The sequence below is a fragment of the Mobula hypostoma genome, chromosome 2, assembly GCF_963921235.1.
Source record: "Mobula hypostoma chromosome 2, sMobHyp1.1, whole genome shotgun sequence".
Lineage (NCBI taxonomy): Eukaryota > Metazoa > Chordata > Chondrichthyes > Myliobatiformes > Myliobatidae > Mobula > Mobula hypostoma.
Window position 1 is genome coordinate 23,432,966 of NC_086098.1, and position 26,895 is coordinate 23,459,860.

Sequence of the window (26,895 nt, forward strand, 5' to 3'; positions counted from 1 at the left end):
GTAGTAAGCAGAGTGGACAAAGGAGAGGCAGTGGATGTCATTTACTTGGATTTTCAGAAGGCTTTTGATAAGGTGCCACACATGAGGCTGCTTAATAATTTAAAATCCTGTGGCATTACAGGAAAGGTACTGGCATGGATAGTGGAGTGGTTGACTGGCAGGAGGCAGCAAGTGGGAATAAAAGGGCCCTTTTCAGCTTGGCTGCCAGTGACTAGTGGTGTTCCTCAGGGGTCAGTATTAGGATAGCTACTTCTCACATTGTTTGTCAATGATTTAGACAATAAAATTGATGGTTTTGTGGCAAAGTTTGTGGATGATACATAGGCGGGTGGAGGGGTAGGTAGTGCTGACGAAGCAATGGATTGCAGCAGGACTTAGACAAATTGGAAGAATGGGCAAAAAAGTGGCAGATGGAATACAATGTTGGGAAATGTATTTTGGTAAGTACATTCCTCATTGAAACCTACCGAATGTTGAAAAAACTGTCCACCAGAGAAAGCAGGATCTCCCAGTGGCCACACATTTTAATTCCACGTCCCATTCCCATTCTGACATGTCTATCCACGGCCTCCTCTACTGTAAAGATGAAGCCACACTCAGGTTGGAGGAACAACACCTTATATTCCGTCTGGGTAGCCTCCAACCTGATGGCATGAACATTGACTTCTCTAACTTCCGCTAATGCCCCACCTCCCCCTCATACCCCATCCGTTATTTATTTATATACACACATTCTTTCTCTCTCTCTCCTTTTTCTCCCTCTGTCCCTCTGCCTATACCCCTTGCCCATCCTCTGTGTTTCCTCCCTCCCCCTTTTCCTTTTCCCTGGGCCTCCTGTCATATCCTCTCATATCTCTTTTGCCAATCACTTGTCCAGCTCTTGGCTCCATTGCTCCCCCTCCTGTCTTCTCCTATCATTTTGGATCTCCCCCTCCCCCTCCCACTTTCAAATCTCTTACTAGCTCTTCCTTCCGTTAGTCCTGACGAAGGGTCTCGGCCCGAAACGTCGACTGTACCTCTTCCTAGAGATGCTGCCTGTCCTGCTGCATTCACAAGCAAATTTGATGTGTGTTGGTTGAAAGGACTGGATAGGGTGGATGTTTCCTATGGTGGGTGTATCAAGAACTAGAGGGCACAGCCTCAAAACAGAGGGTGACCCTTTAGAACACAGGTATGGAGGAATTGTTTAGCTAGGGAATGCTCTGCCACAGACTGCGGTGGAGGCTAAATCCATGGGCATATTTAAGGTGGAGGTTGATAGTTTCCTGATCGGTCAAGGCATTAAATGATATGGCAAGAAGGCAAGTGTTTGAGTGTGATCCAGAATCAACCGTCATGGATTGGTGGAGCAGACTCGATGGGCTAAGTCTGTTCCTCTGTTTTGTGTTCTAATGACCCCAAGCATAAAGCCAAAGCTAAACAGGAATGGCTTATAAACAACAAAGTTAATGTCCTGGAGTGGTCATCAGATTCCTGACCTCAATCCAGTTGAGAATTTGTGGCTGGATGTGTAAAGGGCTGTTCACTCACAATCCCCATGCAATCTGACAGAACTTGAGCAGTTTTGTAAAGATGGATGGAGAAAAATATGTGCCCAGATGTGCGAAGCTGATGAGAGACCTATCCACACAGACTCAAGGTTGTAATTGCTGCCAAAGATGCAGCTACTGACTTGAAGATGGTGAATACTTGTACAATCAATCATCTTGTGTTTAATAATTGTAATAAATTTACACCAATTTATAGAAATTCGTTTTCACTATGACATGAAAGAGTCTTTTCTGTTGATCAGTGTTTTTAAAAAAAAAAGCCAAATTAAATCCACTGTGATTCAATGTTGTAAATCAATAAAACATGAAAACTTCCAAGGGGATGAATGCTTTTTATAGGCACTATATGTATACTGCACGTGCCTTCCATCCCGCCCTCCCACCCCCGTTCGTCATAGACCCCAGTTTACGACGACTGGCCTGCAGAATCTCAAATGCCTATTCAAATGAGAAATAAGCCATTATGCTTCATAAAACCTTCACAGTATTATGTTAAATGTATGCAGTTAAATTGTAAACAGTTGCAAATGCTTTATTGAAAACCATGTATACCTGTCAAATACTGCATTCAGCTCCACAGACCTCTAAATCCATAACAGTTTATTGCAAGTTATACATTTTTATCTCTTCCCACATTCCCACCCAAAACATGCTACATTTGGAGATAACTTCATCAATTAATTCTAAATAGAGATGTTTAATCTACCATTGTAATATTCATGCCTGTTTTGGGATTTCTAAATTTAACCCCCGTTGTCTGTGAGATATAAGATTGCAAATGTGAGATTGTTTTGATTATTCACAGGGGTCTATTCACAGAGAATTGAGGCTAAATGTGGTAGTCCCAAAACAGACATGAATATTACAGTGCTTGATTAAACTTCTCTGTATAGGAGAGATGTGGATGGCGAAGGGCTCACTGGGCAACCCAGTACAGTTGGGCTGAAGGATCTGTTTTTATTTTGTATCTATGATGAGATACTCTAGAATGCTGACAGCACCTCATTATGCATCTGCTAAACTGGGCTCCTAGGCTGCTAGAGGTATTAGCAACGACAATAAAAAATTACTCTTGACGGTTAGGAAACATTTTGAGATATTTTTGTTTTGGTGAATTGTCTTAAACTGGAAACAAGAAGCCCATTAATTGGTAAACTATCGACACAAATGTATTTCAGTATCCTTATTTAAGATCCTTCCACCAATGATGAAAAATAACTGAGACCATCTTTTCCATTCCTACCTTATTAAAAAACAAAAAAGCTGGTGAATTGAAATGAATAATTTTACGTTCTGAGTAATGGATTATCATTTCACAGACTATAATTTGGACGTTCATGAGTGAATGCTCCAGAACAAAATAGATTTCTCTACTTAAAATTTATGTTAAATCTCTATTTTTAAAGTGTTAATGGCATTGAAATGCCATGTGAGCCAGGAAATACTGAGCCTGGGTAACAATACAAGAAAGTGTCTTCACAAATTGAAATGCATTTTAAAGGAAGGAAGAGAGCATGAAAAATCTTCTAATGATACAAACAATGTCTTGGGCACATGTTTACCCAGGTGCTTTTCTGGCTTCTTATTGCTTGTAAATGTGAATTATTTCCCACTCTTTATTTTCACATTCCAAATTAAACAAGCAGCTTTGCTGGGAGGGGCAGTTACATCCACTATTATAATTGTACAATGATTTCATTTCTCTATTGATTAATTTTGACCATTGTGTGTAATGGACTTTTTGTTTCTTTTGCAGCTACTTGGGTTTATCTATGCCTGTTACGTGATCAAAATTGTTGCTGAGGAGGAAGACAGCTGTAAGTACTTCAAATGGCAATAGTGCTGAAAACCTGGTCAAGAAGTATATATTTATCGACTTCCCAAAGTTCAAAAAGTTCCTCCCCGTACCTAGTTAGTGTATTAGGCAGCAACCATGCCATTTCTTTTGTGTTAATCTGTTTTATGAGGCTGAGTTGCTAGCCCGCCGCTCAACCCAGCACGAGTAAATGTTCAAGGAGCTGGCCGGATTTGAACCTGAGACCTCTCGCTCAAAAGTCTGGTGAAAATCCCACCACCATCAACTTTTAGAAAGTTCAAAAAGTTCAAAGTAAATTTATTACCAAAGTACATATATACAACTATGCGATTTACTGTCTTGCAGGCATTCTCAATAAACCCATAGATTAATAACCATAGCAGAATCAATGGGCATTCAACCAGTGTGCAAAAGACAACAAGCTGTGCAAATACAAAAAAAAACAAATAAATAAGCAATGAATATTGAGAACATGAGATGAAAAGTCCTTGAAAGTGAGTCCAGAGGTTGTGGGAACATTTCAATGATGGGCCAAATGGAGTGAAGTTAACCCCTTTAATTATAACTTGAGTTCATCTGAATTTTTTACTGAACTAAGTGATGAGAGAAATTCCCTATTTCAGTTCACCTTGCATCCAGAAGTTCATTGGTCATGGGGCGGCAAGGTAGCATAGCAGCTGCTGCAACACTATTACAGCACCAGCAATCGGGGTCCAATTCTTGCCACTGTTTGTAAGGAGATTGTGCATTCTCCCCATTACCATGTGGGTTTCCCCCTGTACTCCAGTTTCCTCAAATAATTCCAAAGACATTCAGTTTGAACATAGAAACATAGAAAATAGGTGCAGGAGTAGGCCATTCAGCCCTTCGAGACTGCACCGCCATTTATTATGATCATGGCTGATCATCCAACTCAGAACCCCGCCCCAGCCTTCCCTCCATACCCCCTGATCCCCGTAGCCACAAGGGCCATATCTAACTCCCTCTTAAATATAGCCAATGAACTGGCCTCAACTGTTTCCTGTGGCAGAGAATTCCACAGATTCACCACTCTCTGTGTGAAGAAGTTTTTCCTAATCTCGGTCCTAAAAGGCTTCCCCTTTATCCTCCAACTGTGGCCCCTTGTTCTGGACTTCCCCAACATCGGGAACAATCTTCCTGCATCTAACCTGTCCAATCCCTTTAGGATTTTATACGTTTCAATCAGATCCCTCCTCAATCTTCTAAATTCCAATGAGTACAAGCCAAGTTCATCCAGTCTTTCTTCATATGAAAGTCCTGCCATCCCAGGAATCAATCTGGTGAACCTTCTTTGTACTCCCTCTATGGCAAGGATGTCTTTCCTCAGATTAGGGGACCAAAACTGCACACAATACTCCAGGTGTGGTCTCACCAAGGCCTTGTACAACTGCAGTAGTACCTCCCTGCTCCTGTTCTCGAATCCTCTCGCGATAAATGCCAGCATACCATTCGCCTTTTTCACCGCCTGCTGTACCTGCATGCCCACTTTCAATGACTGGTGTATAATGACACCCAGGTCTCGTTGCACCTCCCCTTTTCCTAATCGGCCACCATTCAGATAATAATCTGTTTTCCTAATTTTGCCACCAAAGTGGATAACTTCACATTTATCCACATTAACTTGCATCTGCCATGAATTTGCCCACTCACCCAACCTATCCAAGTCACTCTGCATCCTCTTAGCATCCTCCTCACACCTAACACTGCCACCCAGCTTCGTGTCATCCGCAAACTTGGAGATGCTGCATTTAATTCCCTCATCCAAGTCATTAATATATATTGTAAACAACTGGGGTCCCAGCACTGAGCCTTGCGGTACCCCACTAGTCACCGCCTGCCATTCTGAAAAGGTCCCGTTTATTCCCACTCTTTGCTTCCTGTCTGCTAACCAATTCTCCATCCACATCAATACCTTACCCCCAATACCGTGTGCTTTAAGTTTGCACACTAATCTCCTGTGTGGACCTTGTCAAAAGCCTTTTGAAAATCCAAATATACCACATTCACTGGTTCTCCCCTATCCACTCTACTGGTTACATCCTCAAAAAATTCTATGAGATTCATCAGACATGATTTTCCTTTCACAAATCCATGCTGACTTTGTCCGATGATTTCACCGCTTTCCAAATGTGCTGTTATTACATCTTTGATAACTGACTCCAGCAGTTTCCCCACCACCGACGTTAGGCTAACCGGTCTATAATTCCCCGGTTTCTCTCTCCCTCCTTTTTTAAAAAGTGGGGTTACATTAGCCACCCTCCAATCCTCAGGAACTAGTCCAGAATCTAACGAGTTTTGAAAAATTATCACTAATGCATCTACTATTTCTTGGGCTACTTCCTTAAGCACTCTAGGATGCAGACCATCTGGCCCTGGGGATTTATCTGCCTTCAATCCCTTCAATTTACCTAACACCACTTCCCTACTAACATGTATTTCGCTCAGTTCCTCCATCTCACTGGACCCTCTGTCCCCTACTATTTCTGGAAGATTATTTATGTCCTCCTTAGTGAAGACAGAACCAAAGTAATTATTCAATTGGTCTGCCATGTCCTTACTCCCCATAATCAATTCACCTGTTTCTGTCTGTAGGGGACCTACATTTGTCTTTACCAGTCTTTTCTTTTTACATATCTATAAAAGCTTTTACAGTCAGTTTTTATGTTCCCTGCCAGTTTTCTCTCATAATCTTTTTTCCCCTTCCTAATTAAGCCCTTTGTCCTCCTCTGCTGAACTCTGAATTTCTCCCAGTCCTCAGGTGAGCCACTTTCTCTGGCTAATTTGTATGCTTCTTCTTTGGAATTGATACTATCCCTAATTTCTCTTGTCAGCCACGGGTGCACTACCTTCCTTGATTTATTCTTTTGCCAAACTGGGATGAACAATTGTTGTAGTTCATCCATGCAACCTTTAAATGCTTGCCATTGCATATCCACCGTCAATCCTTTAAGTGTCATTTGCCAGTCTATCTTAGCTAATTCACGTCTCATACCTTCAAAGTTACCCCTCTTTAAGTTCAGAACCTTTGTTTCTGAATTAACTATGTCACTCTCCATCTTAATGAAGAATTCCACCATATTATGGTCACTCTTACCCAAGGGGCCTCTCACGACAAGATTGCTAATTAACCCTTCCTCATTGCTCAAAACCCAGTCCAGAATAGCCTGCTCTCTGGTTGGTTCCTCGACATGTTGGTTCAAAAAACCATCCCGCATACATTCCAAGAAATCCTCTTCCTCAGCACCTTTACCAATTTGGTTCACCCAATCTACATGTAGATTGAAGTCACCCATTATAACTGCTGTTCCTTTATTGCACACATTTCTAATTTCCTGTTTAATACCATCTCCGACCTCACTACTACTGTTAGGTGGCCTGTACACAACTCCCACCAGCGTCTTCTGCCCCTTAGTGTTACGCAGCTCTACCCATATCGATTCCACATCTTCCCGGCTTATGTCCTTCCTTTCTATTGTGTTAATCTCTTCTTTAACCAGCAACGCCACCCCACCTCCCCTTCCTTCATGTCTATCCCTCCCGAATATTGAATATCCCTGAACGTTGAGCTCCCATCCTTGGTCACCCTGGAGCCATGTCTCTGTGATCCCAACTATATCATAATCATTAATAACAACCTGCACTTTCAATTCATCCACCTTTTTACACCTTTGGGTTAATAAGTTATGTTGGCACTGGAAGGAAGCATGGTGACATGTGCCGGCAGCCCCCAGGACATACTTAGATTGTATTGGTCATTGGCGCAAATGATGCATGTCATTGTACATGTGTCAAATAAGGTTAATCTATCTAATTCTAATGAGTATGTCAAATTAATTCCATAAGATATAGGAGCAGAATTAGGCCATTTCATCATGGCTGATCCATTTTCCCTCCCAACTCCAGTCTCCTGCTTTCTCCCTGTATCCCTTCTGCCCTGATCAATCAAGAATCTCTCAACCTCTGCCTTAGGTATACCCCTTGACTTGGCCCCCACAGCTGCCCGTGGCAACAAATTCCACAGATTCACCACTCTCTGGCCAAAGAAATTAGATGGTTAAATAACTGTTAAGCTTTTGTATTTCAACGTGCCATGGAAAAATAAACGTGCATTAATGTACCCTGTCTCATGAGTTAGTTGGGCAATCAACAGATACCAATGTTAAATAATTGCTCCCAATACTTAAAGGGGTTGGGGTTATCAAGAAGAATGGGATTGCTTCCAATGATGTGGAAGATAAATGAACAAGCAAGTTGTATTTAAAAGGAGTAATGATAAATTATAACTCCTGTGCTCGCTGGAACATTTAAGCCATGTCCTGAGGGCAAGCCTAATGCAATTGACCAGGTGAGATGTCCTTATCAACTTTCTACAGGATCTATATGGCACTTTGAGTTTTAATATTGTGACTATATTCAAAAGTGCACACCAAGTTTGGATTTCATCCTTTCAAAGGAGGAAAATAGGACTTCCCCTTTAACATTGGCAAACTTGTGAAAAGCTCAACTCTAGTAGGTTAATAAAGATGAAGCATCAAAACCATTGGATTTTTTATGAGTTCTGTTGGAAAAGTGACAAAAGATGGTCCATATCACATCAATTGTGTTGCCATTCGCATGATTTGTTTTTTGTGTATATGGGGTGGGGGGCTGATGTTCTTGTTGCCATTTGCATGATTGTTTTTTTTTGTGCGTGAGAGAGGGTTGATGTTTTTTTCTTTTCAATGGCTTCCTTGGTTTTGTTTGTCTCATTGCTGTCTGGAGAAGACGAATCTCAATAGTATACTGCTAACATACTTTGATAATAAATGTACCTTGAACCTTGAAATAATCCAGGTACCTCAGGTGCCTGAGGTGCAATACCACACAAGATTAACCAATAAATAAAAGAGATGTTTGACTTAATTTTTCTTTCAGTTTTATATTTTCATTCGGCAAAAAAATCCAGTTATTTAATTTATATTCTGCTCCAGCTACTCAGAATGCACATCACGCCAACTATTACTACAACACAGAAACTTGACTTAGCCATGTGCAATACTCTTGGCTGAATGGAAATCACCAGAAAATCATATAATATCTATTTTAACACCATATGTCTGAGCTTTTTCAATTCTTCTGTCAAAATTATAGCAACTACAGAATTCAATGACCTATGTCCTCCCCCACAAAATATCTATTTTTGAAGATTATCCAACTGGAAATAAATTTGCAACTTTAGACTGATTTCACGCAATAATTAATAGAAGTATGTACTTCACCCACATAAATTAACATACATCATCACTGGCATTATACAATTAATTTCAATTATTAAATCTCTGGTGATGTAAGATCGCTTTGAACCATTTTCCAAAAACCTAAAGGAGAGGGTTTCTAAGAGAATTTATCAAATTTGTCTGGATTACTGATTCCATTACAATGAGAAAATTAATTTGGTTTAAAGATTAAATTTAGACAGTTTGGAAAATAGAAGATAGATAAAAAGCTGGATTAAATTTACAATACCCTTGTATTTATAAATAACCTCCAATGTTTTTCTGCTGAAGGCCTTAGCACATACCAAGAACAATCTTGACATGGGAGGAAAATTTGTTATAGATTGCTGCTTTCATAAATAATGAAACTATTGCAGAATGCTCTCAAGAGGGAACAGCATATTGTTATTTGCAAAAATTATTTGGGGCAGAGGAACTTTGCTTGCTTTTACTTTTCAATTTCACTTCCTGTAGGATTTGGCTTGTTTGGTTTTAGGGCAGCTGGACAATAATCTTTAAATGACAGTGGCCTTTTTAGGGGGAGGAAATTATCTTAATACATTCAGGTGCTATTCAAGACTGATAATCCTTATCTGATGAAGGAGGTTGAATTCATGTTTACTTGATCATTAATTTAATTAAACAATTATTTTTGCACTTTATATGATTTCCACAAAAATTACAGCTGTACTTTTAAAGATTTACTTGCAACTGAATGAAATTAAGTTTAAATTAAGGCTGATTTTCTCCTAGGTACCAAATGAAGTTTTATTTTCTCGTTACCATGCCCAACTTAATTAGGAGTATAGGAACAAATGAAGTGGAGAATCTATTTAGCCTCTCAAGAATTCAGTCAGATGTTCACTGATCTAGCACCTGGCTTTTAAAAAAAAATAAATCAGTGGTGGTTAATTAAAGATCTTGTATTGAAAATTTAAAAATTAACAATGAACATCAATTGCTATTTGCAGAACAGAGGTCTGTACTCCTCCGAATCTGGATAATTAAGGAGCAAGACCCTACCTGGAGACCACCAGAGTAAGGGGTCATCACTTCCATCAAATTCTTGATCTGAGACACTGGCCCTTTAGTCCTAGACCACTGCCTACCTCAACTAGTCAAATGATCAATCCCGATCTCTTTTATCAGTTCCTACTAAGAGATTGAAAAGTTTAATCAAAATACCTCTGCCTCAACTCCTCCTGTCCAAATCATTCACTCCAACTCCATCTGTGTCAACACACCAACCATTTGTAATGCACCAACACAACTCATTCCTCAAATTTGCTTCGCCTTTGATCTCCTTTTCATTGTTTACGGAGATAGTTTACCACAAATTACTTCAGAAAAGGTGTTATTGATAATATTTTTAGTCAAATTTCTTGTCTTTTGAACTACCACTAAGCTGTCACATGCCTTCAGTAGTGCTATCTTAAACCCATCTCAAATATCCTTCGATTGACTCAGCCTGAAATGTCGACTGTTTATTCCTTTCGAATGGGGGTGTCCAATCTTTTTTGTACCATGGAGCCTTGCCACTACCTAAGGGGTCTGAGGACCCCAGGTTGGGAGCTCCTGCTGTCCATAGATGCTGTGTGAGTTGCTGAGTTCCTCCAGGATCATGTGTGTGTTGCTGAAGATGTCCAACATCTGCAGAATCTCTTGTGTTTTTGATTAGCGTCAAAAAGTCAGTCGATACCTATCTTGAAGGTACTCCACAATAGAGTATCCACAAAGGCACTGACTTCTAAAGTCACCAAGCAAAAAAAGTAATTTCCATCCTAAATGTCTAACTCTTTGTTCTGAGACTCTGACCTTAGCCTCTGGACTCCCTAGCCAAGGAAGACATTCTGTCAACATCTTTTGATTTTCAATAAGTCCCATAATATTTCTTTTAAGCTTTTAAGAATTTCAGGATGTAGCTACTGCATAAAAGTGCCGTTCAAACAGTCAGTGTTCACCATCATTACTCAATGAACCTAAAGCTTCTTTACAATGAACACACTTGCACAGTAATTCAGTGCTTCTCTGAAAAACCCATTGTTCGTCTGCCATTAGTACAAGACATTCAGGTATTTACAAACTATTCTCCCTGCAAAGTATCTTGTAAATGTTTTTTTTTGTTGTTGCAGGATGTGTAACTTGTTTTTTAATGGTATTTTAAGCCGTGATTACAGTTTAGTGGACCAGTTTAGTGATTACTGTTTGGCACCAGAAAGTTAATGTAGGTGAATACAATTCCCTTACGTGAATATTTTAAAATGTAATTATTTTTTATAATATTGTTATAATAATTCAACTTTTGCTTCAGTAGTATGTTCATCTTGCAGTCTTTATTATGTGCTTCTGATACACTGGCATTTGAGGCAATTGAGAAGAAACTTGTAAGACTAGACCCTGGGATGAGAGGGTTGTCCTGCTAAACAAAAGTGTTGGATCTGCGTTCGTTGGACCTTTGAAGAATGGATGATGATCACATTAAAACATATAAGATCCCAAGGGGCATGACAAGGTCGATTTTGAGAAGGGAGACACAAGAGAGCTTAAATCTGGAGAAAAAATAAACTACTGGAAGAACTCAAAGGGTCAAGGAGCATTCATGGAGGCACAGGGATGAGTAACATTTCAGGTCAAGTCCTACATCAAGAAGCATATAGAGCAGGGGTTCCCATCCTGGGGTCCATGAACCCCTCGGTTAATGGTAGGGGTCCATGGCATTAAAAAGGTTGGGAACCCCTGATATAGAGCCTTGACCTAACATGTCTACTCTCCCTTTACCTCCACAGATAATCTCTGGCCTGCCGAGTCCTGCCAGCAGGTTATTAGCCATTGAGTTGTACCCTCTGGTGGGAGGTACTCAAACAAGGGGACATAATTAAAAGAAACAGGAGCCATAGGTCGCATAATGTCTTCTTGCTGAAATTCTTGAATCTCTGATATATTCGATCCCAGAAAACTATGAAGGATAGATTACTGGACAATAGCTATATTGGACAATGGAGCAGACCTGAGAAGCCTGCTGGTGAACACTTGCTCCTTTCCGTTCTGTGTTTCAAAATATTGAACATTCTCCTTCCTGGTTTCCTACCTGTCAATGCCCGTCAAAGTTACCATTGTTCACCAAAATGTTTGACATGAAAGATACTGCTTGATCAGGATCTGATTATAGTAGTTAAGTTATGCTGCTTATTTGAACTTTATGCATCTGAAGATATACTCGTGAAAAGGGATCGTGACCATTTTTCCAAGTTGTTTTCTGTCACTCTGGAGGTCCATGGGATCACATGGGATGTCCTCATCAGACATGGGTCAAATTGTGCAATTTCCCAGATATGTTTCTCTTTTCATATTGTGTTAAAATTAATGCAATCCATTTCGGAGCAACCATTGTTAACAATTCCCTGGACAACCAGCTTTCACTACACCATGCCAAATTGAGATCCAACCAATTAAGCCCAGTACTTACCCATTGTGTCTGACAACTGTGCCTGCTCGTTGATCTCTTCCTCAACCCTTTGTTCTTACTTACCGCCCTCCTACTCAACTAAATGATTGCCAAACTGGATTTCTCATTGCTTTTGGCCGGTCACTTGGTTGCAGATGCCATCTCAGAACCAGGATCTAATCATGATTATCATTACAAGACTCATCCAAGCTAGCCTTGGTCTCAGATGCACATTTTCAATCATAAGACCATAAGACATACGTCATCATCATCATCACCATTATATGCCGTTTATATGCCGTGTCGTACGATGTGGGCAATCATAGTCTTGAGCATGATTATTCATGGAAAATTTTTCTACAGTAGTGGTTTTCCTCTGCCATCTTCTGAGCAGTGTCTTTACAAGACTGGTGATCAATACTCTTCAGAAATTTTCTGCCTAGTGTCAGAGGTCGAATAACCAGGACATGATATGCACCAGATGTCCATACGACCATCCAGCACCTGCTCCCATAACACCACCAGACATAGGAGCAGAATTAGGCCATTCAGCCCATCGAGTCTGCTCCGCCATTCCAGCATACCTGATCCAAGATCCCACCAAACCCCATACACCTGCCTTCTCGCCATAACCTTTGATGTCCTGACCAATCAGGAAACTATCAACTTTCAATTTAAATATACCCATGGACTTGGCATCCACAGCTGTCTGTGGCAGAGCATTCCACAGATTCACTACTTTCTGGCTTAAAAAATTCCTCCTTACCTCTGTTCTAAAAGGTTACCCTCCAGATTTGAGGCTCTGCTCTCTAGTTCTGGACACCCTCACCATAGGAAACCTCCTCTCCACATCCACCTTACCTAGTCCTTTCAACATTCCATAGGTTTCAGTTTCAGGCGGGACCTGTGCAAGAGAGACGGGTTACACCTGAACTACAAGGGGACCAATATCCTTGCAGGGAGGTTTGTTAGTGCTATTGGGGAGGGCTTAAACTAGATTTGCAGGGGGGTGGGAACCAGAGTGCCAGAGCAGATAGTGGAGCAGGGGTGAAAATAAATGATGTTAAAAGTTCATGCAAAGTCACAAATATAAGGGTTGTGTGTGGTGCTAATAATCTTCTGAGGTGTGTCTATTTCAATGCAAGGAGTATTGTGGGGAAGGCTGATGAGTTGGGGGCGTGGATTGACACATGGAATTACGACATTATAGCCATTAGTGAAACTTGGCTACAGGAGGGGCAGGACTGGCAGCTTAATGTTCCAGGGTTCCGATGTTTCAGACGTGATAGAGGCAGAGGAATGAAGGGTGGGGGAGAGGGGGTGGCATTCTAGTTAGGAAAAATGTTACAGCAGTGCTCGGGCAGGACAGATTAGAGGGTTTATCTACCAAGGCCATATGAGTGGAGCTGAGAAACAGGAAAGGTATGACCACATTAATGGGGTTGTATTATAGACCACCCAATAGTCAGCGAGAATTGGAGGAGCAAATCTGCAGAGAGATAGCAGACAACTACAGGAAACATAAAGTTGTGTTAGTAGGAGATTTTAATTTCCCACATATTGATTGGGACTCCCATACTGTTAAAGGTCCAGATGGGTTAGAGTTCGTAAAATGTGTTCAGGAAAGTTTTCTAAATCTATATGTAGAGGCACCAACTAGAGAGGATGCAATATTAGATCTCCTATTAGGAAACGAGTTAGGACAGGTGACAGAAGTGTGTATAGGGGAACACTTTGGTTCTAATCATCATAACATCATTAGTTTCAACTTGATCATGGATAAAGATAGATCTGGTCCTCGGGTTGAGGTTCTAAACTGGAAAAAGGCCAAATTTGAAGAAATGAGAAAGGATCTAAAAGGTGTGGATTGGGACAGGTTGTTCTCTGGCAAGGATGTGATTGGTAAGTGGAAGGCCTTCAAAGGAGATGTTTTGAGAGTGCAGAGTTTGTCTGTTCCTGTCAGAATTAAAGGCAAGGTGAATAAGAATAAGGAACCTTGGTTTTCAAGAGATATTGGAACTCTAATAAAGAAGAAGAGAGAAATGTATGACATGAATAGGAAACAGGGAGCAAATAAGGTGCTTGAGGAGTATAAAAAGTGCAAAAAAATACAAGAAAGAAATCAGGAGGGCTAAAAGAAGACATGGCGTTGCTTTGGCAGTCAAGGTGAAGGATAATCCAAAGAGTTTCTACAGGTATATTAAGAGCAAAAGGATAGTAAGGGATAAAATTGGTCCTCTTGAAGATCAGAGTGGTCGGCTATGTATGGAACCAAAAAAAATGGAGAAGATCTTAAATGGGTTTTTTGCATCTGTAATTACTAAGGAAACTGGCATGGAGTCAATGGAAATAAGGCAAACAAGTAGTAAGGTCATGGAACCTATACAGATTGAAGAGGAGGAGGTGCTTGCTATCTTGAGGCAAATCAGAGTAGATAAATCCCCAGGACCTGACAGGGTATTCCCTCGGACCTTGAAGGAGACTAGTGTTGAAATTGCAGGGGCCCTGGCAGATATATTTAAAATGTCGTTACCTACGGGTGAGGTGCCGGAGGATTGGAGGATAGCTCATGTTGTTCTGTTGTTTAAAAAAGGCTCTAAAAGTAATCTGGGAAATTATAGGCTGGTAAATTTGACGTCAGTAGTAGGTAAATTATTGGAAGGAGTACTAAGAGATGGAATCTACAAGTATTTGGACAGACAGGGACTTATTAGGGAGAGTCAACATGGCTTTGTGCGTGGTAGGTCATGTTTAACCAATCTATTAGAGTTTTTCGAGGAGGTTACCAGGAGAGTGGATGAAGGGAAGGCAGTGGATGTTGTCTGCATGGACTTCAGTAAGGCCTTTGACAAGGTCCTGCATGGGAGTTTAATTAGGAAGATTCAGTCGCTAGGTATACATAGACAGGTAATAAACTGGATTAGACATTGACTCGATGGAAGAAGCCAGAGAGTGGTAATGAAGGATTGCTTCTCTGAGTGGAGGCCTGTGACTAGTGGTGTGCCACAGGGATCAGTGCTGGGTCCATTGTTATTTGTCATTTATATCAATGACCTGGATGATAATGTGGTAAATTGGATCAGCAAATTTGCTGATGCTATAAAGATTAGAGGTGTCGTGGACAGTGCGGAAGAATTTCAAAGCTTGCAGAGGGATTTGGACCAGCTGGAAAAATGGGCTGAAAAATGGCAGATGGAGTTTAATACAGACAAGTGTGAGGTATTGCACTTTGGAAGGACAAACCAAGGTAGAACATACAGGATTAATGGTAAGGCACTGAAGAGTGCAGTGGAACAGAGGGATCTGGGAATACAGATACAAAATTCCCTAAAAGTGGCATCACAGGTAGATAGGGTCGTAAAGAGAGCTTTTGGTACATTGGCCTTCATAAATCAAAGTATTGAGTATAAGAGTTGGAACGTTATGGTGAGGTTGTATAAGGCATTGGTGAGGCCGAATCTGGAGTATTGTGTACAGTTTTGGACAGCAAATTACAGGAAAGATATTAATAAGGTTGAAAGAGTGCAGAGAAGTTTACAAGGATGATGCCAGGACTTGAGAAACTGAGTTACAGAGGAAGGTTGAATAGGTTAGGACTTTATTCCCTGGAGCGTAGAAGAATGAGGGGAGATTTGATAGAGGTATACAAAATTATGATGGGTATAGATAGAGTGAATACAGGCAGGATTTTTCCACTGAGGCAAGGGGAGGAAAAAAAACAGAGGACATGGGTAAAGGGTGAAGGGGGAAAAGTTTAAAGGGAATATTGGCGGGGGGGGGGGCTTCTTCAGACAGAGAGTGGTTGGAGCGTGGAACGAGCTGCCAGATGAAGTAGTAAATGTGGGCTCACTTTTAACATTTAAGAAAAACTTGGACAGGTACATGGATGAGAGGTGTATGGAGGGATATGGTCCAGGTGCAGGTCAGTGGGACTAGGCAGAAAAATGGTTTGGCATAGCCAAGAAGGGCCAAAAGGCCTGTTTCTGTGCTGTAGATTTTCTATGGTTCTATGGTTCCAAGTCCCTCCCCCCCAATATTCTTCTAAATTCCAGTGAGTACAGGCCCAAAACTGCAAAAACACTTTTCATATGCTAACTCCTTCATTCCCAGAATCATCCTCGTGAACCTCCTCTGAACTCTCTCCAATGACAACACTGAGATATAGAGCCCAATACTCCAAGTGCGGCTTGACTAGTGTCTTATAAAGCATCAGCATTATCTCCTTGTTTTTATATTCTATTTCCCTTGTAATGAATACCAACATTGCATTTGCCTTCTTTACCACAGACTCAACCTGTAAATGCTGGCCCCCTAGGCTTGAGTCGACGTAGTAGTAGTAGCAACTGTAAATTAACCTTCTGGAAGTCTTGCATGAGAACTCCTAAGTCCCATTCCACCTCTGATATTTCAATTTTCTCCCCATTTATATAATAATCTGTACTGTTGTTTCTTTTACTAAACTGCATTATCATACATTTCCCAACAATGTATTCCATCTGCCACATTTTTGCCCATTCTTCCAATTTGTTTAAGCCCTTCTGTACTCACCCCTCCATCTATGTTTGTATCATCTGAAAACTTTGCCACAAAGCCATCAATTCCACTATATAAACAATGTGAAAAGTACCAGTCCCAGTACTGACCCCTGAGGAACACCACTAGTCCCTGGCAGCCAACCAGGAAAGGCCTCTTTTCTTCCCATTCACTGCCTCCTGCCTGTCAGCCATTCCTCTATCCATGTTATCTTGTTAAGCAGCCTCATGTGTGGCTCCTTATCAATTGCCTTCTGAAAATCCAAGTAAATGACATCCACTGCTTCCCCTTTGACTAACCTGCTTGTAACTTCCTCAAAGAACTCTAACACATTTGTCAGGAAAGATTTCCCTTCACAGAAATCAGGCATACTTTGACTTATTTTATCATTAGTCTCCAAGTACCCCGAAACCTCATCCTTAATAATAGACTCCAACACTTTCCCAGCCACTGAGGTTAGACTAACTGGCCTATAATCTCTTTTCTTTTGCCTTCTTTCCTTCCTTAAAGAGTGGAGTGACACTTGCAATTTTCCAGTCCTCTGGACCCATGCCAAAATCAACTGACTCTTGAAAGATCATGCATCTGCTATCTGTTCAGCAATCTCTTTCTCTGGGATGTACTCTATGTGATCTAAGTGACTTATCCACCTTAAGTCCTTTGAGTTTGCCTTTTTCATTTGTGGTAGCAATGGCACTCAGTCCTGCTCCCTGACACTCACAGACCTCTGGCACACTGCTAGTGTCTTCCACAGTGAAGACAGATGCAAAGTACCCATTAAGTTCATCTGCCATTTCTTCATCCCTCGTTATGACCTCACCAGCATCATTTTCCAGTGGTCCAAAATCAACTCTCACCTCCCTTTTACTTTTTATATAACTGAAAATACTTTTAGTATCATGTTTTTTGTTATTGGCTAGTCTGCCCTCGTATTTCATCTTTTCCTTTCTTATAGATTTTTTAGTTGCCTTTTGTTGGATTTTTAAAAGCTTCTCAATCATCCAACTTTCCACTCACTTTTGCTAACTTGTATGCCTTTCCATGGCTTTTATGCAGTCCTTAACTTCCTTTGTCAGCCATGGTTGCCTACCGCTAGGATACAAGTGCAACCCGTCCCTTTTTTACGGGTCTCACCTGCCCCAGAAGAGGTCCCAATGATCCAGAAATCTCAATATCTGCCCCCTGCTCCAATTCTTCAGCTGCACATTTATCTGCCACCTCATTCTATTCCTATCCTCACTGTCGCATGGCATGGGCAGCAATCTTGAGATTACTACCCTTGAGGTCCTGCTTCACAACTTCCTTCCTACCTCCCTGTATTCTGTTTTCAGGACCTCTTCCCTTTTATTACCTTTGTTGTTGGTACCAATTTGTACCACAACTTCCGGCTGCTCACCCTCCCTTTGCAGCATATTGTGGACATGTTCAGAAACATCGCAGATCATGGCACCTGGGAGGAAAATGACCATCCGTGTTTCTTTTTCACGTCCACAGAATCTGTCCCCCTAACTAACAGAGCTCCCCGATACTGCTGCCTTCCTCTTTAGTTCCCTACCCTTCTGAGCCACAGGGCCAGACTAAGGGCCAGAGGCACGGCTGCTGTCGCTTCCACCCCCACCCCCCCCCCACAGTATCAAGATGGAGTACTCAACGTGACTTAACGTGACCCTGATCGAGAGCTAAGCAGGTTCTGCACCTTGCCCAAGAGTAACCTGCAGACTTGCAGATGCAAGGAGCACCTTACACCTCCTTCGGTAGAGACGTATCTTCACCCCGGCATCCAATCAGACATGCAGTACTGTGCAAAATTCTTAGGCACATATATACAGTTAGAGTGCCTCAGACTTTTGCATAGCACAGTATATTTTCCAGTTACCAAGTAACACTAATACTACTGAGCCAATACAAAGCTAAGTACTCTTGTTTCTGTTTCCGTAACCCCTTCCTATTTTAACCAATATATAGTACTGTGCAAAATTCTTAGCTGCCCTAGCTATATCTATCTATGTGCTTAACACTTTTGCACAGTATTATTGGAATAGAATTGGGTCATTCAGCATATCGAGTCAGCTCCGCCATTCCGTGATTTGTACTTCATAAAATGTAACATCCTTCAGCCACAGGCACTACTGAAGTTTGCATCAGTGGCCATTTGACCAAAACTATCAAGGACATGTAACTGCTGCAAATATCTAGCGCACACTAGCAATTCCACTCCTTATACGGTTGCTTCATTTGTAGCATGAAGCAAATCAAAATGCTTCTTTAATATTTTAGGAACATATTTATCACTGTGAACAGTGCTGTTGTGGTTATCCTGCTGATAGTGTTTGAGCATTTTGAATTAGACACACAACATAAACTATTTCTTGGCTTATATATTATGCTTGGAGCAATTCTGCAGAGTACTCTGAAAATATAGTTGCATCAATTCTGCCTTTTATTAAAAATAGCACAAATAAGAAAATAAATTAAATAAAGCTATTGTAGAGGGAATTCATCTGGGAAACATTTATTCTCCCATTTTGGAAAATCCCATACCTTGCAGAATAATAATCAGGCAGACAATCCATTCTACTAAATTACAAGCTGAATAACCCAAGAAGACAGTCGTCAAAGTTACGATATGGATTGCTTCTGCTTGTGCCTTGCCGAAATTCTGATGTAGTACCTTGTATTGTTAAATACAATCAGGGATTAGATCATTAATACACCCACTGGAATATAATTGTATTTCTTTATCCCCGAACAGTCGATTTCATCGGAGGATTTGACTCGTATGGCTACCAGGGCCCACAGAAAACATCTCATTTACAACTGCAGCCCATGTATATGTAAGTAGATCTTGTAGCTGAATTTGCTTTGAAACTTAATATTCCATAATGTCTTCTTGAATATTTTATTGGATTTAAGTACAAAGACTGTTATAAACTGCTGCAATCCTCCCTGAGAGGGAAAGTTAGTATTCTTTCTTTTTTTTTGCAGTGAACTTCTGTAGGTTTCTTTCAACTGCTTCAAACTCAATTGAGAATTCAGAGAAACCCCAGAGAATTAAATTCCACCCATGTGTTTAGTTTTATGTACATGGTTTGTAACTATTTCTACACATTGCTAAGACATAGTAACTCTGACAGAATGGTTATAATCATATCCTTCCAATTTAAGATCATAAGACCATAAGATATAGGAGCAGAATTAGGCCATTTCGCCCATCGCATCTGTCCACCTTTTCATCATTGCTGATCCATTTTCCCTCTCAGCCCCAATCACCTGCCTTTTCCCTGTATCCTTTCACAGCTGGTCTATCAATGTATGTCTTAAATATAGTCAATGACAGCCTCCACTGCTGCGTGTGGCAAAGAATTCCACAGATTCACCACTCTGGCTAAAGTAATTTCTCCTCATCTCCATTCCAAAAGGACGCCCCTCTGTTCTGAGGCTGTGTCCTCTGGTCTTAGACTCTCCCACTATAGGAAACATCCTCTGCACATCCAGTCCATCATAGCCTTTCAACATTCGATAAGTTTCAATGAGGTTACCCCTCATCCTTCAAGTTTCCAGTGAGTACAGGCCCAGGGCCATCAAGCACTCTCAGCTGGCAAGCCCTTCAATCCTGGAATCATTCTCGGCAACCTACTTTGAACCCTCTTCAATGGCAGCACATCCTTTCTAAGGGGCCCAAAACTGCTCACAATACTCCCAAATGAGGCCTCACCAGTGCTTTATAAAGCCTTTAGAACTGGTCTGATGAAGGGATCATAGTTGTGAAAGGAATCGACGTCTATCATCTATCTGGGCTTCAGAAAGTTTCGGAATTCTATAAAGGGACATTGAAATACAGAAATCTCGGATGAGATGACGTCATCCAGTCCACGGCTCAACCCTACGTGGAAGACTGACAGGCCACATAAACTGTCATGGTTTCTAAATAAAAAAGTATCAAATTTGTTTTTTTTTGTTACGTTTCAACAGCGTATTTAGCCTTTTGAAAATAGTAAAAAGTGTGATTTGCCCCATTGAGAGTGCCTTGCAAGATCACAACATTTAAAACGGTGGCATAGCATCAGTTCATTTTGGCGTAATAGGGAGTGATGTATGGTTTACATATATTCATATTTTAATAAAAATACTACGTACTCTACTTATAGGACCACATACTAAAACTGTTGCATGAAATATGCGCCCCGGGCCATCAGCAGCAGCAGAATTGTACTCAACAACAATCTGTAACTTATGGCCCGGCATACCCCCAACTCCAATTTTACCACCATGTCAGGGGATCAACTCTGGTTCAATGAAGAGTGCAGGAACGCGAGCCAAAACAACACCAGACATACCTCAATATGAGGCGTCACCCTGGTGAAGCCACAACACAGGACTATTTGCATGCCAAGCACCATAAGCAGCAAGTGATAGACAGAGCTAAGTGGTCCCACGACCAACGGATCAGGTCTATGCTCTGTAGTCCTGCCACATCCAGCTGTGAATGGTGGTGGACAATCAAACACCTCACTGAAGGAGGAGGCTCCACAAATATCCCCATCCTCAATGATAGAGGAGCCCAGCACACCTGCACAAAAGATAAGGCTGAGGCATTTGCAACAATCTTCAGTCAGAAGTGCCGAGTAGATGATCCAGCTCAGTCTCCTCCAGAACTCTCCAGCATCTCAGATGTCAGTATGCAGGCAATCCAATTCCCTCCACATGATATCAAGAAAGGGCTGAAAGCACTGGATACTGTGTAGGCTATCCCAGACAAAATCCTGGCAATAGTCCTGAAGACTTGTGCTCCAGAACTTGCCGTGCCACTAGCCAAGCTGTTCCAGTACAGCTACAACACTGGCATCCACCCGGCAATGTGGAAAATTGCCCAGATGTGTCCTGTACGCAAGAAACAGGACAAGTCCAACCCAACCAATTACCACCCTATCAGCCTATTCTCAATCATCAGCAAAGCAATGGATGGGGTCATCAACAGTGCTATCATGCAGCACCTACTCGGCAAAAACATGCTCACGGATGCCCAGTTTGTGTTCCATCAAGGCCACTCAGCTCCTGACCTCATCACTTCTTTGGTACAAACATGGACCAAAGAGCTAAATACCAGAAGTGAGGTGAGAGTGATAGCCTTCGACATCAAGGCAGCATTTGACCGAGTATGGCATCATGGTGCCCTAGCTAAAATGGAGTCGATGGGGATTAGGGGGAAAACCCTCTGCTGGTTGGTATCATACCTAACACAAAGGAAGATGGTTGTGGTGGTTGTAGGTCAATCATCTCATCCTCTGGACATCACTGCAGGAGTTCCTCAGAGAAGTGTCGTAGGACCAACCATCTTCAGCTGCTTCATCCATGACCTTGCTTCCGTCATAAGGTCAGAAGTGGGGATGTATGCAGATGACTGCACAATGTTCAGCACCGTTCGTGACTCCTCAGATAGTGAAGCAGTTCATACCCAAATGCAACAGGACCTGGACAATATCCAGGCTTGGGCTGACAAGTGGCAAGTAGCATTCAAGCCATGCAGGTGCCAGGCAATGACCTTCTCCAGCTTGAGAGGCTCTAATGATCGTCCCTTGACATTCAGTGGCATCACCATCACTGAATCCCCTACTATCAACATCCTGAGGTTTACCATTGACAGGAAACTGAACTGGTCTAGCCATGATAAGAGGATAGCCAGCACCTCTTCCCCAGGGCACCACTGCTCAATACAAGAGGACATGGCTTTAAGGTAAGGGGTGGGAAGTTCAAGGGGGATAGTAGAGGAAGGTTTTTTACTCAGAGAGTGGTTGGTGCATGGAATGCACTGCCTGAGTCAGTGGTGGAGGCAGATACACTAGTGAAGTTTAAGAGACTACTAGGCAGGTATATGGAGGAATCTAAGGTGGGGGCATATGGGAGGCAGGGTTTGAGGGTTGGCACAACATTGTGGGCCGAAGGGCCTGTACTGTGCTGTACTATTCTATGTTCTATGTATGTAAACACTGTGGCTACCAGAGCAGGTCAAAGGCTAGGAATCCTGTGGCATGTAACTCGCCTCCTGACTCCCAAAGCCTATCCACCATCTACAAGGCTCAGGACAGGAGTGTAATGGAATACTCACCACTAACCTGGATCAGCTCCATCAACACTCAAGAAGCTTCACACCATCCAATCCAAAGCAGCCCATTTGATTGGTACCCCTACCACAAGCATCTAATCCCTCCACCATCAATGAACAGATGCAGCAGTGTGTACTATCTACAAGACGCACTGCAACAACACACCAAAGTTCCTAAGGCAGCACCTTCCAGACACACGACCACTACCATCTAGAAGGATGAGAACAGTAGATACTTGGGAACACCACCACTTGGAAATCCCCCACCAAGTCACTCACCATCCTGACTTGGAAACATATCGCTGTTCCTTCAGTGTTGCTGGGTCAAAATCATGGAATTTCCTCCCTAACGTCACTGTGGGTGTACCTACACCTCAGGGCCTGCAGCAGTTCAAGAAGGCAGCTCATCACCACCTTCTCAAGGGCAACTAGGGATAGACAATAAACGCCGGCTTAGCTGACACCATCCACTGTCACAATAGCGGAGGCATAGGGAGCAAGGGTGGACCCAAATGCAAGACACATCTTGTGAGGTTACTTAGATTCAGTTTATTGTTCGATACCAGGAGAGCAAGGCAGGAGCAGGGAATAGCGAACTGGACAAGGGCTCAGGACTACGACTAGGCTGGGACCAAGGGTCTGGACTTGGACTCGGAATCAGCTCCCAGAACTAGGGGAGACATGAAGAGGCTAGGGTATGGACTCCGAGCCCGAGACTGGGCAAGGACCCAGTACCTGGGTCTTGCCTCGGGCTCGGACCCCAGAACTAGGCAAGGACATGACATGGGCTAGGGAGAGGAGGAACATGGGAACACAGAGCCTCGGTCTAGGGGAGCAGGTACATGGAACCATGGACACATACACAGAACACAGAGTCAGGACCCCTCCTTGGGTACAGGACATAGGGCCGGGACTCGCACACAGAACAGAGAGCCGGGACCTCTCCTTGGGTACAGGACATAGGGCCGGGACTCATGACCCTCCGCGGGGCAATGGCATGACGGCCTGACTTACCCCACAGAGGCGAGGACAAGTCAAGACAGAACATGACCCCCCGTGGGGCAACAGCAAGATGGCCTGACCTACCCCACGGAGGCGAGGACAAGACACGACAAGACATGATCCCCCCGCGGGGCAACAGCAAGACGGCCTGACTTACCCCCCCGGAGGTGAGGACCAGACAGGACAAGACATGACCCCCCGCAGAGCAACGGCAAGATGGCCTGACCTACCCCACGGGGGTGAGGACAAGACAAGACAAGACAAGACCAACATGAATGAACACCAGACAGTACCTATCTAGCTCCAGTGATGGAACTAGACCGAAGTGCAGACGGGGGCTGCAGACAAGGGCTAGAGGTGAGAGGGGCAGAGAAGGGATTCAGACAAGGGGGTAGGACAGGAATCACAGACCACCAGGGCCAGGACTTGACTTGGTGCTTGAATGCCGCCAGGGCCAGGACTTGACTTGGTGCTTGAATGCCGCCAGGGCCAGGGCCAGGACTTGGTGCTTAAATGCCGCCAGGGCCAAGACTTGACTTGGAGCCTCCGGGTAGTGGTGAGCTCTCGACTCGGCCCGGGAACAGTAGACAGCAGTTCTTGATTCCCTCCGGCGGATTAACTGACGGACCCACCTCGGTGAGGAAACTTTGCAGGCTCACTTTGGCGAGGTAACTTGACAGGGTTGCTCCGGTGAGGAGAGGCGAATTATCGGCACTCACTTCGGCAGAGACTAGGCTTGCTCCGGCCAGATGACATCGGCACACCGTACCTTTGATGACTTTGCAAACGCTCCCGCCCCGAACGGCTGAAAGTCGGAGACTATAAACTACCGGTTCAGCCGAGCGTTAATTGCCTCTAACCACCAAAGTCAAGGGACACGGGAAAACAGGGAATCAACGGTCCGGATCGTAACATAAACAAGCTAAATTTAAACGGACCCCGATCCGGACCATGACACCCACATCCCGTAAGTTAAATTTTAAAAATCTTCTTGATTTCTCTATGAAAACAGCACGTATTTTAGAATGTCCACAATTGTCTTGTATTATCACCAAATAGTAACACTAAATATGAGGATAATACCATATTCATTAAATTTAAAGAAGTCCTTAAAATATTTGTTGCTCTAAAAACATATTTTTGTAACTATCATAAAATTGGCAATGTAGCAGTTCACACAGTTTAACAGTTTATCGTGCCTTCTAACTGTGCAATACGTTTCAGATACAGTAGTGTGTAAAAGTCATTGGCACATATATATATAGCTAGGATGCCTAAGACTTTTGTACCATACTGTATTTGTCAACATGGAGCAGAGAGCCAGTTTGTAAATCTGGTGTGACAAAAGGATGTTGGGAGTGGCAAGGGTGGAGTGCCATGGGAGGAGTTTGGGACATGTGGCAGAGGAGTGCCGGGTCAGGGGCGGATGATGGGTGTAGACATAGACATACCCAGCCCTGAGACACCAGGCAAGATCATTTGATTCCAAACAATTAGTTTATTGATCATTACAGAATGTCTCTCTGGTGCTTCTAACTCCCTCCCCTCTCCCTTCCCATTTTCCCAACCATGATTCCTCTCCCTGCCCCCTTTCCACTCTCAGTCCACAAGAGAGACCCATATCCGAATCAGGTTTATCATCACTCACGTATGTCATGAAATTCATTTTTCTTTTGTGGCAGCAGTAGATTGCAATACATAAAATTACTACAGTTCCGTGCAAAAGTCTTAGGCATTCTAGCTACAATATGTGTGTGTGTATATATATATATATAAGACTTTTGCACAGTGCTCTAAATAGTGCCTTTATATTTAAATGCTGTCCCAAGCACTAAAAAGAAGAATAAATAAGGATTCTGAAGTGCACATGTTGGTTTCTGTGCTAGCATGATGCAATTGGCAGCTGAATTTGCGGGTAAAATAGATGCCAAGATTGCAGATAATATCATCAGCTTGTAGTAGCCATGGAAGGGGAATGAATTTGCAGTGACCAGAGAGTGTTTAACACACTGACAAGAATAATCACTGCGATCTTTGCAGTCCTTAACAGGAACTCATTCAAAAAGGAGCAAACTGATGCACGAGAATTATCGGAGGGGTTTAGAGGGGGTGAAAAGTTGAATGTCACCCAAAGCCCATTTGCAAGTTGATTCCATGTCTGATGATGATGTTGCAAGGTGGCGACAATTAGAAAGAGAAAAGAAGGATGTTGTGTATGAATATTTAGAGAGGGCTTAATTGGTACTTGGTGGAACCTTTTCTGCTGACATAAGAAGGGGAAAAGGTGGGGTTCTGGCACCTTAAAACCAGTCACTTTGGGCAGATGGGGCTTGTCAGCCATGTTTGGCAGCTCATCTCGGAGTAGGAAAGCTCTGATCTCAAACCTCCACTGCTTTGCGAGAATACCCACTCCTGGGGAAGGCTTTGGGGGTAAACCCGGAGGAAAAACCCAGAGCTGGATTCCCACATTGAGTTCAACACTGACTGGCATCTCCTGCGACACAGCTGGTGCCAAGTGCTATCGGACTCTGAGTTTTATCAGATGCATGGAGAAGGGGAGCTTGATGTATGGACAACAGCTTGCTCTCGATATTGTACTGTCCTGGCCTGCAGATCTAGACAGCCAAGACGCAACGTGTGTAGTCAACCCTGATCTATGGAGGCCTTTTACTACATGACAGGAAAGCATTGAAAGGGCAAAATCAAAATAACAGGTATGATGTGTCGGATAGTTTGAAGTGTGTATATTTTAATACTAGAAGCATTATGTGTAAGGGTGATGAACTTAGAGGATGGATCAGTACATGGAACTATGATGTTGTAGCCATTACTGAAACTTGGTTGAGAGAGGGCCTGCAATGAGTGATTAATGTTCCAGGTTTTTGAAGTTTTAGGAAAGGTAGGAGGTAAAAGAGGTGGGGTGGAGTTGCACTACTGATCAAGGAAAATATCACAGCTGCTCTCAGAGGAGACATAATGGAGGGGTCAGACACTGAGTCCATTTGGGTGAAACTCGGGAATAAGAAGGATGCAATCACACTGATGGGGTTGTACTACAGACCCCCTAATAGCCACCAGGACATTGAGGAATAAATATAATCAGATTAAGGAATTGTGTAAAAGTAGTAGGGTTGTTGTCATGGGCGATTTCAACTTCCCCAATATAAACT

At 42.6% G+C, this 26,895-nt stretch overlaps 1 protein-coding gene across 1 annotated transcript in view; it reads left to right on the forward strand.

Moving 5' to 3' along the window:
- The window catches only part of nkain2 (sodium/potassium transporting ATPase interacting 2), a 663,645-nt gene that overhangs the window by 618,196 nt on the left and 18,554 nt on the right, over window positions 1-26,895 (forward strand). The window contains exons 5-6 of the mRNA XM_063034222.1: window positions 3,307-3,367; window positions 19,373-19,454. Of these exons, the coding sequence (XP_062890292.1) occupies window positions 3,307-3,367; window positions 19,373-19,454 (143 nt within the window). The remainder of the gene's footprint in view (window positions 1-3,306; window positions 3,368-19,372; window positions 19,455-26,895) is intronic.